Raw genomic sequence first — 15778 nt, 5'->3', positions numbered from 1 at the left:
GCATACCACTACTACCAGGGATAGCACTCGTCGTGTGCGCCGAAGTCTGTTACAACATAGACCATTTTATGGTTACAACTACCCCCGTTCCCGGGTAAAAAGACCAACTATACATATTTAAATTAGTTGTTTTTTTCTGCAACAAAACGTTTACAATTCCTTTACATAGGCAACGACAAAAATGGTAACTTGAGTCGGTACTCGCATTTCACAATCATAATAAGGAATCCATGTCAGCGTACACAGGCAATCGTGAGTAAAATCAGTACAGTTGATGTATTTCACTCGTTGACGTAATTGTGTTGCATGTTACTATGCTATGCTAACTTAAGCTTAACGTCCTCACAGAAACTAGTGCCTATTAGGGACATGAAGTGGTTATATGCTAGGAGTTGCATGTGTTATTGCGTGTTTTTGAAATATCCAGGTAAACGCGGCCGATCCAAAGGTGTGGTTGTTTGCTGTCGACGGTTTAAAAAGGCCCTACAGCTTCATGTGAGTAAAAGCAAATTGTAAAACTACATTTTAAACTACATCATTAATTTTTCGTTTCTACTGATGTTTATAATATGTAAGTTTTTGTTTGTTTGTTTGTTTGCTTAACGCCCAGCCGACCACGAAGGGCCATATCAGGGCGGTTAATATGTAAGTAAGGCCAATCAAAAATATATGTTGGTTTAGGGTAACGTGACAAAAAAGATAGGGTCGGTAGGTCGGCTTTTTAAAAAATTATTATTATATTTTTTTTCAATTTCGTCGATTTTAATGGAGGTTACCTCCCTTAGTCTCGGTATGGTTCGCACAATGTGCCAACATTTTTTTGTTTTGCTTTTAGAAATGTTTTTTTTTTGTAGGGTTGGCGGGAAAAGATAGGGTCGGTCGGGTTATCCTAAACCAAAACACATTTCTATTTGGCCAAAGCAGTGATTGAAGATGAATTAAAGGCATTCAATCTCACACGATCCGCGATTCTTTCGTCAGTAGCGGCCTGGCTGCTTCCTGCGGACATGGGAGGTTTTGTTGAGTGTTGGATTAATTTTGTGAACGACAAGCTATGCCGCCAAACGGCTACAATATAATTCTGAATAAAACATCTACTCTGCCAAGCCCAGCTGTGTGTGTACGTGTGTACGTGTGTGTGTGTACGTGTGTGTGTACGTGTGTGTGTGTGTCTGTGTCTGTGTGCTTGTGCGTACGTGTTTGTGTGCAGCGTACGTACGTAGTGTCTGTACACACACACACGTACACACACACGTACACACACCCCCCCGCGGGTTAGGGGGAAGAATTTACCCGATGCTCCCCAGCATGTCGTAAGAGGCGACTAATGGATTCTGTTTCTCTTTTTACCCTTGTTAAGTGTTTCTTGTATAGAATATAGTCCATTTTTGTAAAGATTTTAGTCAAGCAGTATGTAAGAAATGTTAAGTCCTTTGTACTGGAAACTTGCATTCTCCCAGTAAGGTAATATATTGTACTACGTTGCAAGCCCCTGGAGCAAATTTTTGATTAGTGCTTTTGTGAACAAGAAACAATTGACAAATGGCTCTATCCTATCTCCCCCCTTTCCCCGTCGCGATATAACCTTCGTGGTTGAAAACGACGTTAAACACCAAATAAAGAAAAAGAAAAGTGTCTGTTTGCATGCGTGGTTGAGGAAGCAGCCAGCCTGATGCTTATAAGCATATATTTAAAGACTCTGTTTTTAGTTCATTAATTCAGCGTGTTTATCAGGTAGTAAACATATGCCAAAGGTATTTTTTGCGGGATTATAGTCATAACTTTCAGTTGATTAAAGGGAAGTAATTGATGTTGACGTTCATTTCACGATGAGGTGACAAGTTGTGTCCCTTTGATCACATTCTCAAGAATAGACAATTTATAATATACATTTCACAAAGAATAGCGATCATTTACGACTTTAACATTTGTTTTTTTTTTTTTAGAAGGGAATCGGAGGAGCGCAATTAAGTATGTGTGGAATGAAAACAGGTGCAATAATATTTTTGCCGAGTTTTTTTTTCTCCAAATACTTTAAATCCTTTTACAGGAATAAAAGTAGGTATAATGCACACTAGGTGAAATACCCAATTCAAATAACAAATAATACTCAACTTTATTGTGTTTGCTGTCTGTCTCTTGTCTGTCGACTGTTGACTGTCTGATGGCTGTTGACCATTGACTGTTGACTTGCTTACAGTGATGCCGAAGGCAGTCTGGTTGGCTTTGATGTCGATGTCATCAATGCTGGTATGTTAGTTGTGTTTTTTCTCTCAAGTGTACACATTGTGTTTGTGTAAGAGTTGGCGTTTAAAGTGTGTCAGTGTGTGTTAGTGTATCAGTGTCTGTAAGTGTGCCAGTGTGTGTTAGTGTGTCAGTGTGTGTTAGTGTGTCAGTGTGTGTTACTGTAAGTGTGTCAGTGTAGTGTTAGTGTATCAGCTAGCGGATTTTACAGACTGTAATCTGAGTCTTTCTTGTGTGTTTGTTTTACAGTGTGTAAAAGGGCTGCCAAACAGTGCAAGATGGTGCTCGCGGATTTTACAGAGTCTGTCTTGTGTGTTTGTTTTACAGTGTGTAAAAGGGCTGCCAAACAGTGCAAGATGTTCCTAGCGGATTTTACAGACTGTAATCTGAGTCTTTCTTCTATGTTTGTTTTACAGTGTGTAAAAAGGCTGGCAAACAGTGCAAGATGGTCCTAGCGGATTTTACAGAGTGTGTTTTCTCCCAGCGAGGCATGACTTATCCTGGTCGTGGTACGTAATGTATGCATGAATCGTCACAGTAGTGTTAGGGAACTCACGGACCTACTACCCGCGCCAAATAAACTGAAAAAAGGACAACAGATACACACATAGGAAGGTTGACAGACAACATACAAAACATAACCACCAACAACACATGTTAGGTCATACAGACACAGACACGCACACACATATACGCACGCACGCACACACGCACGCGCGCACACACACGCTCACATACACACACGCACGCACACACACACACATACACACACACGCGCGCGCGCGCGCGCGCACGCACATGCACGTACACACACACACACTCACACACACACAAACACACACATTCCTCCCTCCACACAAAATAATATGCCTTTTGAACATGAAAATAGAGTTTACGCAATAGATCAAATGTCAAATTAAAAATGATCCCTGTTCACCTCAGGTCTGCTTCATGTTCAAAACAGTGCCGCAGTGTTTGCCCCCCGCGCCTGAAAACCTTCGACACGGCTTCTTTGAATCTGGGACATTCAGCACCCATACTCTTCTTGACTTTTAGTTTACACAAGATTTTACTCAAAAGATATAGATTCTTGACTTTTGTGATTGGCATACTCCAGAACTAGATCTTGTTTAAGAGATGTCACATTGTGAAAGAAGATCCGCGAACATGTGTCCAGTATGACGACGACCTTCACACAAGGCTACATTTTGGATAAATGCTGTGAAATGTTGTAACCACTTCTCGTTCAACATTGTAAAACAGATGATACTTTCTTTTACTACAGGTCTAATGGCAGGGTGGTTCGATGCGTGTCCAGGCTTCGCCATTACTGTGGACCGGGCAGCCTCGTTTGAGTTCACTGACCCCTACATCACTACTGTGGCGACCTTCACCGTTGCCCCCGGCAACCCCAAGAAGTTTGACCCCTCCAAGGAGGACTACTCGGGATTCACCTTGTGTGAGTCGGATGACAATAGCTTGCGTTGTTTGTTCGCTTGAATGGTTTGGTTGGTGGTTGGTTTGCTGCTGTTTAACTCTTCGTGGTGGTTTGTGGTTTGGTTTGGTCTTTTTGTCTGTTAAAGTATCACACGATAGCTTTCGTTCGGACAGGTATTCAGCAATTCGTTCAGTTGCTTCGAGGTGTTGTTTGCCAGTCACCGAGAGCGGGTTACATTGCAAAATAGGGAGCCAGTGATGGAATAATGATTACTCTTTGTTGCGCACATGCCACACTGCTTGTTGCAATTGTTGCGCACATGCCACACTACTTGTTGCAATTGTTGCGCACATGCCACACTACTTGTTGCAATTGTTGCGCACATGCCACACTACTTGTTGCATTGCAACCCATCGTCATTGTGTCAATGTTTTTCTTCTTCAAAATATGGAGCCAGTGGTGGAAGGATGATTACTCTTTGATGTGCTCTGGTAATTATTGTACCGATACATTGCAAAGCATAATCCCTTTTCCGTCACATATGCTTTTAAAAACCTGAAGTTAGGATAGTATCTTCTTCTTGTCGACTTCCTTTTACACTCGGATTCCAGCTCTGGAGAGGAAGCTGGTGGTCTTCTGCAGAGCATCCACGGGTCCATACAGCTTGTCTTGGTGGGGCTTCGGCCAGGGCCAGGTCTCGCTCCTCAGTTGCTGGAGGTTCCTGCAATCCTGCAGAATGTGGGCTGTGTCTTGTTCTGCCACTCCACAGGGCACATGGGAGAGGGCACGGCTCGCAATGTCTTGTGGAGATGTTGATGGAGTCTGTTATGTCCTGTTCTCAGGCGGAAGACTGTTACTTGGTCAGGGCCTTGACATCTGTTAGTAGCTGTCATGTGTCGGGGTGTGTCTTGAGCAGAGATTTTTGGATATGATAATATGTTTAGTGTGTGTTGTCTACAGGCCACCTGACCGGCGCCTACACCAACGAAGCGTGTCTGACCAGACTGCACAAGGCGTTCGGTAAAATCCTCATCGCTAGGGATCTACCGGAGGCGAAGGCAGCTCTACTCAACGGCACGGTCAGTACAGTGCGACCTCTCGTTTGGTTTATGCATGTTTTATTTACTTTAAACTGTATACAATCGTTTAACACACACACACTCATATACAATGATGACAAGCAAAATGCTTATGGATACGTTCTAACAAAAATTAAGCAATTATGCACATGTACGATTGCAACGAGGTGAGCACGTGATGGCATCATCCCTTAACTTTCATAAAATGTGACCCTCCACCACGAAATGAGTCACATGTCACCTTTGCCTGATTTTCATATTTTTACATTTTTCTAAAGAGTTTTTTATGCTCAATCCAGTGGTGAAAACCGTTTCAGAAAAGAGCGAAAACTGTTTGAGTTATAAGCCTGTGACCATGGTGACCCTCACACTGTTACCAGACACTCCCCGGACTTATATTAAGTCTGGCGCAGAACCGCGCGAGGTGACATGCGACTCATTTCGTGGTGGAGGGTCACAAATGTCATAATTAATGTTAAATAAGTTAGAAAAATAGCTCTTTGAAGACCGTCCGTGATAAGACTCCGTACTTTAAGACCTCATTCATTTTACTTACACGGGTTTTTTTGTATCATAGTTTCACAAAGTTTACTTTCATCTTGACGCCCCCTATTACATGCCCTGTCATCTTGAACCAGCGTGCAAGTCGTCCTAGTTCATTCTGTGGTCAATTTTAAACTGAACATAAGTATAATAATGACTCTTTCTTTCTTTATTTGGTGTTTAACGTCGTTTTCAACCGTTCAAGGTTATATCGCGACGGAATGACTCTTTAGTCAATATCTATTTTATTCATTTTTTCCCAGCTCCGCCATCACCATCACCATCAGGAACGTATCTATAGTATATCATCATGACTACCTTGTGTGTGTTTCTCTGTCGCAGGCCCAAGCGCTGTTCTCTCCTCGTACGAGAATCGAGGGTCTGGACGTGTTGGGGGCACGTCTGCACTGTGACCAGGGAGGGGCCGGAGTGATGGTCAAAAAAGGGTCCCTCCTGCCTTCCTGGTGGAACCCCGCCTTCAGCACTATCTACGCCTCTGGGGAGTACACGACGATCTGTGAGGATGCGTCTCAACGGTTTAACTGTAAGTACTGTTCGCGAATTCGTGCTGTGGGTTTTGTAAGATGGGGCTTGGGAGATGCTGGAATGTGGAATGTGAAGTATGCCATCATTGTGTGATGGGGGAGGGGGGGGGGGGCGGGGGTAGTCTGTGTGTGTGTGTGTGTGTGTGTGTGTGTGTGTGTGTGTGTGGTGTGTGTGTGTGTGTGTGTGGTGTGTGTGTGTGTGTCTGTAGCGAATCAAGGGTGATTTCACTTTATTATTATGTGTTTCAGATCCAATCAAGTGCCTGCCACCACCGCCTGCTTTGAACTGACATTAAAAACTGCAAGAAAGCCTACAGGCCACTGCCAACGACAACACCCCTACCACTACCATTCTAGCAGCGAGCCCTGGACTGAGGTACACGAAAGAAGGCGCCACCCAAACGGGGGAGAACAAACCGTGGGCTCTGATTCGTTGAAATTACAACGAATCGCATTTTCAACCAATCCAACACTGCGGCTGGCTCCCGCTTAGGAGTTAGCTTTCTCGTGCACCTCAGCCCTTGAATCTTTTTACATTTAGTCAAGTTTTGACTAAATGTTTTAACATAGAGGGGGAATCGAGACGAGGGTCGTGGTGTATGTGTGTGTGTCTGTCTGTCTGTGCGTGTGTGTGTGTAGAGCGATTCAGACCAAACTACTGGACCGATCTTTATGAAATTTGACATGAGAGTTCCTGGGAATGATATCACCGGAAAGTTTCTTCATTTTTTCGATAAATACTTTTGATGACGTCATATCCGGCTTTTTGTAAAAGTTGAGGCGGCTTTGTCACACCCTCATTTTTCAATCAAATTGATTGACATTTTTGTAAAGCAATCTTCGACGAAGGCCGGACTTCGGTAATGCATTTCAGCTTGGTGGCTTAAAAATTAATTGATGACTTTGGTCATTAAAAATCTGAAAATTGTAAAAAAAAAAAAAAAATTTATAAAACGATCCAAATTTACGTTCATCTTATTCTACATCATTTCCTGATTCCACAAACATATAAATATGTTATATTTGAATTAAAAACAAGCTCTGAAAATTAAAAATATAAAAATTATGATCAAAATTAAATTTCCGAAATCGATTTAAAAACAATTTCATCTTATTTCTTGTCGGTTCCTGATTCCAAAAACATATAGATATGGTATGTTTGGATTAAAAACACGCTCAGAAAGTTAAAACGAAGAGAGGTACAGAAAAGCGTGCTATTCAGCACAGCGAAACCACTACCGCGCTGAACAGGCTCGTCAGTTTCACTCCGTTTTGCACAAGCGGCGGACTACGGTCATTGTGAAAAATGCAGTGCGTTCAGTTTCATTCTGTGAGTTCCACAGCTTGACTAAATGTAGTAATTTCGCCTTACGCGACTTGTTAATTGTTCCTTTGCATGCTGACTTCACCCATTCTCACCAGTACAGCTATGATTACATCAGGCCCATGACATTTTGGAAAAGATTGAGATTTTTGTCCTCCTTAATTGCAGCTGCTCATTGACGTTGAGGGTGTGTTTTAGTACAATAATTATTTCAGATGGATTTTCATTGTTATGAATGTTATTATGTTGTGTGTTTGTTTGTTGGATCGGTCTCCTCTGCGTGTAATAGTTTTCGATCGGATTTCAACTCATCTTGACAATAACAGGATGGAGCGTCAATGTCCATGATGGGAACATGACTGAAGCGAACAGGATCACACCCACTATCTCTTTATTCTGCCGTGTCACATTATCTATTTTTCTCTAATTCCCATTCTCAAATTTATTACTATTTTAATGGTTCTGGTCACATTTATTTTTAATCATCCGCAGTTTTCAAGGTGATATTTCATATTTGAAGTCTAAGAGCCGCGTTACGGGGACTCTGCGTTGTTGTACTGTTAACTTAATGTTATACATACCAGTTGATGTTTTGTTAGACCGGTTCTGCTTGACAAGTATAGTAAACATACTATGTTTTAGACTTGGTTTGATCTGTTGGCTTGATATCATCATCGTGTTACTGGAGGGAAGTAGAACAATTCACCAGTACCAAGAGAAATCCGGTGCCGTTTTTGTTTTTATTGATTTTTCTTTGTTTATTTGTTTGTTTTTTGATTGATTGTTGGTTGGCTTTCGTTTTGCCTGAAAATCAAGGATATAGACAAGAATCCGGAATGTATGACTGTGCAGTGACACATCGAACATTTCTCATTGCAGTGATTGTATATATCTTAGTTTGAATGTACTACTCGTACAGGAATCGTACTTGAGTTCAGTAAGTACACTACCGTATTTAGTAGAAGTTAAACCAATAGCATTGCTTTTCTCTTACCCCCCGCGGGTTAGGGGGAGTCCCATATTGGTTGGGACTAGAAAGAATTTACCCGATGCTACCCAGCATGTCGTAAGAGGCGACTAACGGTTCTGTTTCTTCTCTTCTTTTGTCTTATTTCTGCCTTACCAGTCCTTTCACCTATATTTCCTTCCAAGAAAACTCTCCCTACTATTCCCTGCAGTTTTCCAATTAGGCTTTTCTTGTTGTCTTATTTCTACCTGACTGGATCCATCACCTTTATTTCACTTACCAAAAGTCTTCTTTTCCACATCCTAATTTCTCTGCACCCCGCATGTCGTATGAGGCGACTAACGGATTCTGTTTCTCCTTTTACCCTTGTTAAGTGGTTCTTGTATAGAATATAGTCAATGTTTGTAAAGATTTTAGTCAAGCAGTATGTAAGAAATGTTTAGTCCTTTGTACTGGAAACTTGCATTCTCCCAGTAAGGTCATATATTGTACTACGTTGCAAGCCCCTGGAGCAATTTTTTGATTAGTGCTTTTGTGAACAAGAAACGCTTAACAAGTGGCTCTATCCCATCTCCCCCCCCCCCCCTTTCCCCTATCCCATCTCCCCCCTTTCCCTCGTCGCGATATAACCTTCGTGGTTGAAAACGACGTTAAACACCAAATAAAGAAAGAAAGAAAGATGCTTTTCTCTTTATAGAACTCCAAATATGTTTGTTTGACATAGTCATATTTGATGCTCATTGGAATCATAATTGAATAAATACACGCCCGTATTAAGTTGACACAACGCCAATAGCATTGCTTTCCTCTCATAGAGCTCCACATGTTTGACATCGTTATATTTGATGCTCATTGGAATCGTAATTGAATAAGTACACGACCGTATTAATTTTAGTTGACACAACGCCAATAGCATTGCTTTTCTCTCATTGAACTCCAATTATGTTTATTTTACATCGTTAATAATATATTTGATGCTCATTCGAATCGTTGTGCTTCGTTATAGAACTGTAAACATACCGAGCAGCTAAAATAACGCGGCAGAAATCGATATTACGATTGTGGACGCCTAACGGATGGAGATGAAGAATTTTTTTTTATAATTATGTATCTGTCTTGCGTACTGATCAGTACATGAAATCACCAAAGGTGATGTTTAGAAATAAAGCGTGCACTTGTATTGTTTTGAAAGCGTCTGTGTTTTGTAACTCGTTTTGTAACGCATTTCCATTACTGAAGATCCACCACAACTAACAATGTCAGTTTAGTATCAATTTCAGCATCTGCTTTGATGTTATATGAATCATGATTTAAATTTGTTTTCGACATTTGTTAAAACATGAAGCTATTTAAAGTAAACATACTGCTCTTCCTGGTAGAAAAATAAACGAATACTCAATTGAATGTACTTTGTTCACTGCTCGCAGTGTGTGCGTCCCCCCCGGGTTAGGGGGAAGAATTGACCCGATGCTCCCCAACATGTCGTAAGAGGCGATTAACGGATTCTGTTTCTCCTTTTACCCTTGTTGAGTGTTTCTTGTATATAATATAGTCAATGTTTGTAAAGATTTTAGTCAAGCAGTATGTAAGAAATGTTAAGTCCTTTGTACTGGAAACTTGCATTCTCCCAGTAAGGTCATATATTGTACTACGTTGCAAGCCCCTGGAGCAATTTTTTGATAAGTGCTTTTGTGAACAAGAAACAATTAACAAGTGGCTCTATCCCATCTCCCCCCTTTCCCCGTCGCGATATAACCTTGAACGGTTGAAAACGACGTTAAACACCAAATAAAGAAAGAAGGAAAGTGTGTGCGTGCGTGCGTGCGTGCGTGCGTGCGAGTGTGCGTGCGTGTGTGCGTGCGTGTGTGTTCGGACGTACTTTTGCTCTCGAGCATACGTTATAATGTGTAATTAGTTCCTTGCCTTAAATGATTGTTTGATATGTGTAATATTTCATAGTATGTGTGTGTGTGTGTGTGTGTGTGTGTGTGTGTGTGTGCGTGCGTATGTGCATTGTGTGTGTGTGCAGTGCGTGCGTGCGTACGTGTGTGTGTGTGGGTGTCAGTGTGTATGTGTGTGTGTGTGTGTGCCTGTATGATGAACAGATAGATGTCCTCCGCTGGGGGTATGCAGTGCCTTTGCTGATGGATGACTGTGCTAATGGCGTTGCACTCCTACATAATTAATTAGTTTAGTCATGAACACACTCAAAATTCTTACTAAAACTTAAATGTTAGTAATCGACCATTTCCTGAATTGTTTAACATAGTTATGTTCTGTTTGGGTCAAAGCTGGGGAAGTTAAAAAGAAAACAAGTCGCGTAAGGCGAAAATACAACATTTAGTCAAGCTCAGTGGAACTCACAGAATGAAACTGAATGCAAAGCATTTTTTTCCGCAAGACCGTACACACGTAGCATCGTCTGTCCACCGCTCGTGGCAAAGGCAGTGAAATTAACAATACAGAAAAGCGCGGTAGCGGTTGCGCTGAGGAGGATAGCCCGCTTTTCTATATCTCTATTCTTTTTAACTCTCTGAACGTGTTTTTAATCCAAACATATTATATCGATATGTTTTTGTAATCAGGAACGGACAAGTTAAATCGATTTCGGAAATTTAATTTTAATCATAATTTTTATATTTTTAATTTTCAGAGCTTGTTTGTTTTTAATCCGAATATAACATAATTATATGTTTTTGGAATCAGAAAATTATGAAGAATACGATCAACGTAATTTTGGATCGTTTTATAAAAAAATTATTTTAATTACAATTTTCAGATTTTTAATGACCAAAGTCATTAATTAAATTTTAAGCCTCCAAGCTGAAAAGCAATACCAAAGTCCGGCCTTCGTCGAAGATTGCTTTGCCAAAATTTCAATCAATTTTATTGAAAAATGAGGGTGTGACAGTGCCGCCTCAACTTTTACAAAAAGCCGGATATGACGTCATCAAAGACATTTATCCAAAAAATGAACAAACGTCTGGGGATATCATACCCAGAAACTCGCATGAAAAAATTCATACAGATCGGTCCAGTAGTTTACTCTGAATCGCTCTACACACACACACACTCCGCACACACACACACACACACACACACACACACACACACACACACACACACACACACACACACACACACACACACCACGACCCTCGTCTCGATTCCCCCCTCTATGTTAAAACATTTTAGTCAAAACTTGACTAAATGTAAAAAGAAAAGCTGTTTTCTTTTACGCACAAGTGCTACTGCGCTGGACTGGCTTGTCACTTCAAGCGATCAGCGGGACAGTTCTGTAAACTTTTCACGTGAATGTGTCTGCGGTATCCTCGGCCGCGGAGTATCGGCAAAGCTATTGTCTTGGTGGAAAATGCAGTGCGTTCAGTTTAATTCTGTGAGTTTTACAGATTGACTAAATGTATTAATTTCGCTTTACGCGACTTGTTTTTCTTTCTATTTCTTATCTGCGTACATGTGTTCGTGTTTTCCAAGCCCGCAGACTGTTGCTGTACACTTGGGATCTTTGTCGTGCGATTGCGTGCACACGTGAGTGTTCGGACACCGAGAAGAGTCTGCACAAAATTGGCTTTGGGTAATTGATCCCACGCCGAACCCGGGGTTCGAAGCCACGCCGATCTACCAACTGGGGTATGTTAAAAGCACAGTCCTTCCTATGAAAACAGATCGGCTGACACCCCCCGCGGGTTAGGGGGAAGAATTTACCCGATGCTCCCCAGCATGTCGTAAGAGGCGACTAACGGATTCTGTTTCTCCTTTTACCCTTATTAAGTGTTTCTTGTATAGAATATATAGTCAATGTTTGTAAAGATTTTAGTCAAGCAGTGTGTAAGAAATGTACTGGAAACTTGCATTCTCCCAGTAAGGTCATATATTGTACTACGTTGCAAGCCCCTGGAGCAATTTTTTGATTAGTGCTTTTGTGAACAAGAAACAATTAACAAGTGGCTCTATCCCATCCCCCCCCCCCCCCCCCTTTCCCCGTCGCGATATAACCTTCGTGGTTGAAAACGACGTTAAACACCAAATAAAGAAAGAAAGATGGGCTGACTATCTCGGATCGAACAAGGCTTTCATACAGGATAAGAATAGCCCTCGACTTGGACGTATACCAAAAACTCAACATCCTGGATGCATCATGTGCAGAGTTGGAATTTTGTGAGGAATTACAATGTCTGAAACGGAAACAACTGTACATGCTTTTAACTCATTGTCTCCCAGGTACGGATATATCCGTACCCACTTATATGGCTCTATCTGACCAGGTACGGTTATATCCGCTCAGACTTTTAGCTTCAGTCGCTTCCTGTAACGTCTATCTAACGCCTGCATTCCAGCGTGTTGATACACAGTTTCTACACAGTTACTACAATTCTGAGTGACCTGCTGCAGCACAGCTGGTCTCGGCTACAAAAAAAAACCTGGTCAACATAGGTGGGGTAGAAAGTGTTAAATAAATTAATTCATTAAGTATTTCCAACGGTGAGGAAAGCAATCATTATTAAGCAGTTAATGTTTTGTATACGTGTCCAAGAGGAGGTTGGTCTAATCCCATATCAAACCCTGGCGAGATCTGAAATGGTGACCACAATCGTCAACACGGGAAGGCGTGTGCATTTAACTGTCCAGACAGCCATTTGTGCCAAGCTGGATCTATTGCTTCCTCGGTAACACTCCACAGTCTTGAAATTCTAGCGCCCTGTGGGGATGAAACCGTCGTCTGCAAAGAACTTTTAACCGGTCAGTAAACTGTGAAAGTCACGATGGGCTACCTCCGTTTCTTGAATTACCAACTGTTTCAGTTCAGCGGATGGGGCTCATTCCAGAATGATTTTCTCTGGGGTATGAGACAAATCATCGAGCCGGCCGAGCGAAACTGAGATGGGTTGCAGGATCAGGGATCCTAAGAATAATGATAAGAATAAGGAGGTTAACGGATAAGGATAATATTGCATATAGTCCTGTGAGGTTACTCTCATAGAAATGCGGGCTGCTTGACTGGGTGGCCGAGTGGTAAGTAACGCACTTGCGCTCGGAAGCGAGAGGTTGCGATTTCGACCCTGGGTCAGGGCGTTAGCAATTTTCTCCCCCCTTTCCTAACCTAGGTGGTGGGTTCAAGTGCTAGTCTTTCGGATGAGACGAAAAACCGAGGTCCCTTCCGTGTACACTACATTGGGGTGTGCACGTTAAAGATCCCACGATTGACAAAAGGGTCTTTCCTGGCAAAATTGTATTGGCAAAGATAAAAATGTCCACCAAAATAACCGTGTGACTTGGAATAATAGGCCGCGAAAAGTAGGATATGCGCCGAAATGGCTGCGATCTGCTGGCCGATGTGAATGCGTGATGTATTGTGTAACAAAAATTCCATCTCAAACAGCATAAATAAATCCCTGCGCCTTGAATATGTGCGCGATATAAATTGCATAAAAATTTAAAAAATTTAAAAAAATAAATCCCTGCGCTTAGAATTGTACCCACGGAATACGCGCGATATAAGCCTCATATTGATTGATTGATTGATCACTGGGGAAAGTGAACCGGCAGTGACTCGGAACAGTTATCCTGTGCCAAGACGTGTGTGTGTGTGTGTGTGTGTGTGTGTGTGTGTGTGTGTGTGTGTGTGTGTGTGTGTGTGTGCGTGTGTGTGTGTGTCTGTGTGTGTGTGTGTATGGTGTGTATGTGTGCGGTGTGTGCGTGCGTGTGTGTGTGTGTGTGTGTGTGTGTGTGTGTGTGTGTGTGTGTGTGTGTGTGTGTGTGTGTGTGTGTGTGTGTTTAAGCGTGGATAGCTTTTTTTCGGAATCTATTAATTACACTGGTATAGTTGTCTGGCAGAATTTGCAGAATGTGAATATTCCCACAAACATCTTTCTTGTGGCCATTAACGTGTTGAGTTGCACGTAGCTGATCAACTTCAGTACAGATGTAGGTTGCGAGAAATGACACCAAGTAAAGTGTTGACATATGATACTGATTAAGTTTACAGTTGAAATATATTTACACGCGCAGCTTCTTTAAGCGGTCTCGATAACAAGTACGATGTCTTGTATCTTACTGCAACCAGACGTCTGACTGAGAAGTAAACATTCTAAGAAATCGGTTGACAGGCCGGTAGAGAACAATTCACATAACTTCTTTAAGCTTTCGGTTTTTCCAATGACGCTATCGCAAATAGATTAAGTTTCTTACCCCAAAACGCCCCCCCTCCCCCCCCCCCCCCGCCCCCCCCCCCCCCAAAAAAAAAGAAAAAAAGAACAACATCAACAACAACCCCCCTCCCCCATTACCAAAAAAACACACACACACACACATTCACACACACTCACACACACACACATACACACACACATACACACGCACGCACACGCCCGCACACACACACACACACACACACACACACGCACGCACGCACGCACGCACGCTGTCACCTTTATCGCAAAATCAGCCTTTACTGTCCCAAAAAAAGAGCATTGCTGAAAATGTTCCCCCCTCCCTTCTCCTTGAGGAGTAACTGAAAAAGCTTTCAATAAGGTAGACCAACAACGTCCTTGAGATAGTAGAAAGGCGCACACAGATGGCCAGTTAGCAACTTGAATGTTGTAAACACGGCGGTCTTCTTTTGATCATTAGTATTGTGATACAAGACAAAAACAAATGCATAGTTTATATCTTATGGTTATGATCACTCCGGCACCCACAAAAACACACACACACACACACACACACACACACACACACACACACACACAAACACACACACACACACACACACACAAACACACACACTGACACCCCCCACACACGCACACACGCACACACACACACAAACACAAACCATCACCCGCCTGTCGATCCCCTGGTCTATCTGACTACATGCATTGAAAACTTGACTAAATGTTGCGAAATCCCATCGTGCAGGTGAACAAGTACAGCACACAGGTGCGCTTCGCAAGTCATCAACAATGAAGATCAAGACCTCTGGGAGGTTACTGGCTGCAAAACCATTAGTCCGGCTATTTCACCTCGTTCTTCTGATGTCTGGCACGTGCGAACCGTTGACGGTTTGTTTGACAGTGCTAAGGTGGGACGGATGTCTTTAACCCTGATTTTAATCAAACAAAAGTGCGAAAGAATGTGTTGTGGTTTTCAGGCCATTTAGCGCCCATCTGTTTGTTTGTAAAGGTTTAGTTTCCAGCCTTTATCTATCCTCAAATACCTGAAGAGATCTATCGTTTAACCCCCCCCCCACACACACACACACCCCCTTTCTTATTCATGTTCCTTGCTTTAAGGCGGAGACAGACGCACAACACAAAACCATGTTTTTGACAAAAACACCATCTCAAAACGTCGGTGAAACACATGTTTTTAAAGAGGGGATGTCACACGCGAAACACACAGATGAAGCGCGGTGCGTGTTTTCACAGAAATATCGGTCAGTGTCAGCAGCTTGACCCGTCCAGCTTTCTTTCTTTCTTTATTTGGTGTTTAACGTCGTTTTCAACCGTTCAAGGTTATATCGCGACGGGGAAAGGGAGGAGATGGGATAAAGCCACTTGTTAATTGTTTCTTGTTCACAAAAGCACTAATAAAAAAATTGCTCCAGGGGCTTGCAAC

At 42.2% G+C, this 15778-nt stretch overlaps 1 protein-coding gene and 1 long non-coding RNA gene across 2 annotated transcripts in view; one reads left to right on the top strand and one right to left on the bottom strand.

Moving 5' to 3' along the window:
- LOC138967215 (uncharacterized) overlaps window positions 1-5523 on the bottom strand; it is a 181478-nt gene extending 175955 nt beyond the window's left edge. The window contains exon 1 of the long non-coding RNA XR_011455876.1: window positions 5463-5523. This is a non-coding gene — a long non-coding RNA (uncharacterized lncRNA). The remainder of the gene's footprint in view (window positions 1-5462) is intronic.
- LOC138967214 (L-arginine-binding protein-like) overlaps window positions 1-9544 on the top strand; it is an 11282-nt gene extending 1738 nt beyond the window's left edge. Inside the window, exons 3-9 of the mRNA XM_070339733.1 lie at window positions 428-495; window positions 2201-2250; window positions 2661-2753; window positions 3530-3703; window positions 4643-4761; window positions 5647-5848; window positions 6099-9544. Coding sequence (XP_070195834.1) covers window positions 428-495; window positions 2201-2250; window positions 2661-2753; window positions 3530-3703; window positions 4643-4761; window positions 5647-5848; window positions 6099-6139 — 747 coding nt within the window. The 3' untranslated portion in view covers window positions 6140-9544. The remainder of the gene's footprint in view (window positions 1-427; window positions 496-2200; window positions 2251-2660; window positions 2754-3529; window positions 3704-4642; window positions 4762-5646; window positions 5849-6098) is intronic.
- Window positions 9545-15778: the final 6234 nt, after the last annotated feature.

This window comes from Littorina saxatilis, linkage group LG5 (genome assembly GCF_037325665.1).
Source record: "Littorina saxatilis isolate snail1 linkage group LG5, US_GU_Lsax_2.0, whole genome shotgun sequence".
Classification (NCBI taxonomy): Eukaryota; Metazoa; Mollusca; class Gastropoda; order Littorinimorpha; family Littorinidae; genus Littorina; species Littorina saxatilis.
Note: the sequence above shows the minus strand (reverse complement) of the source record. Positions and strands in the feature narration are given on the sequence as shown.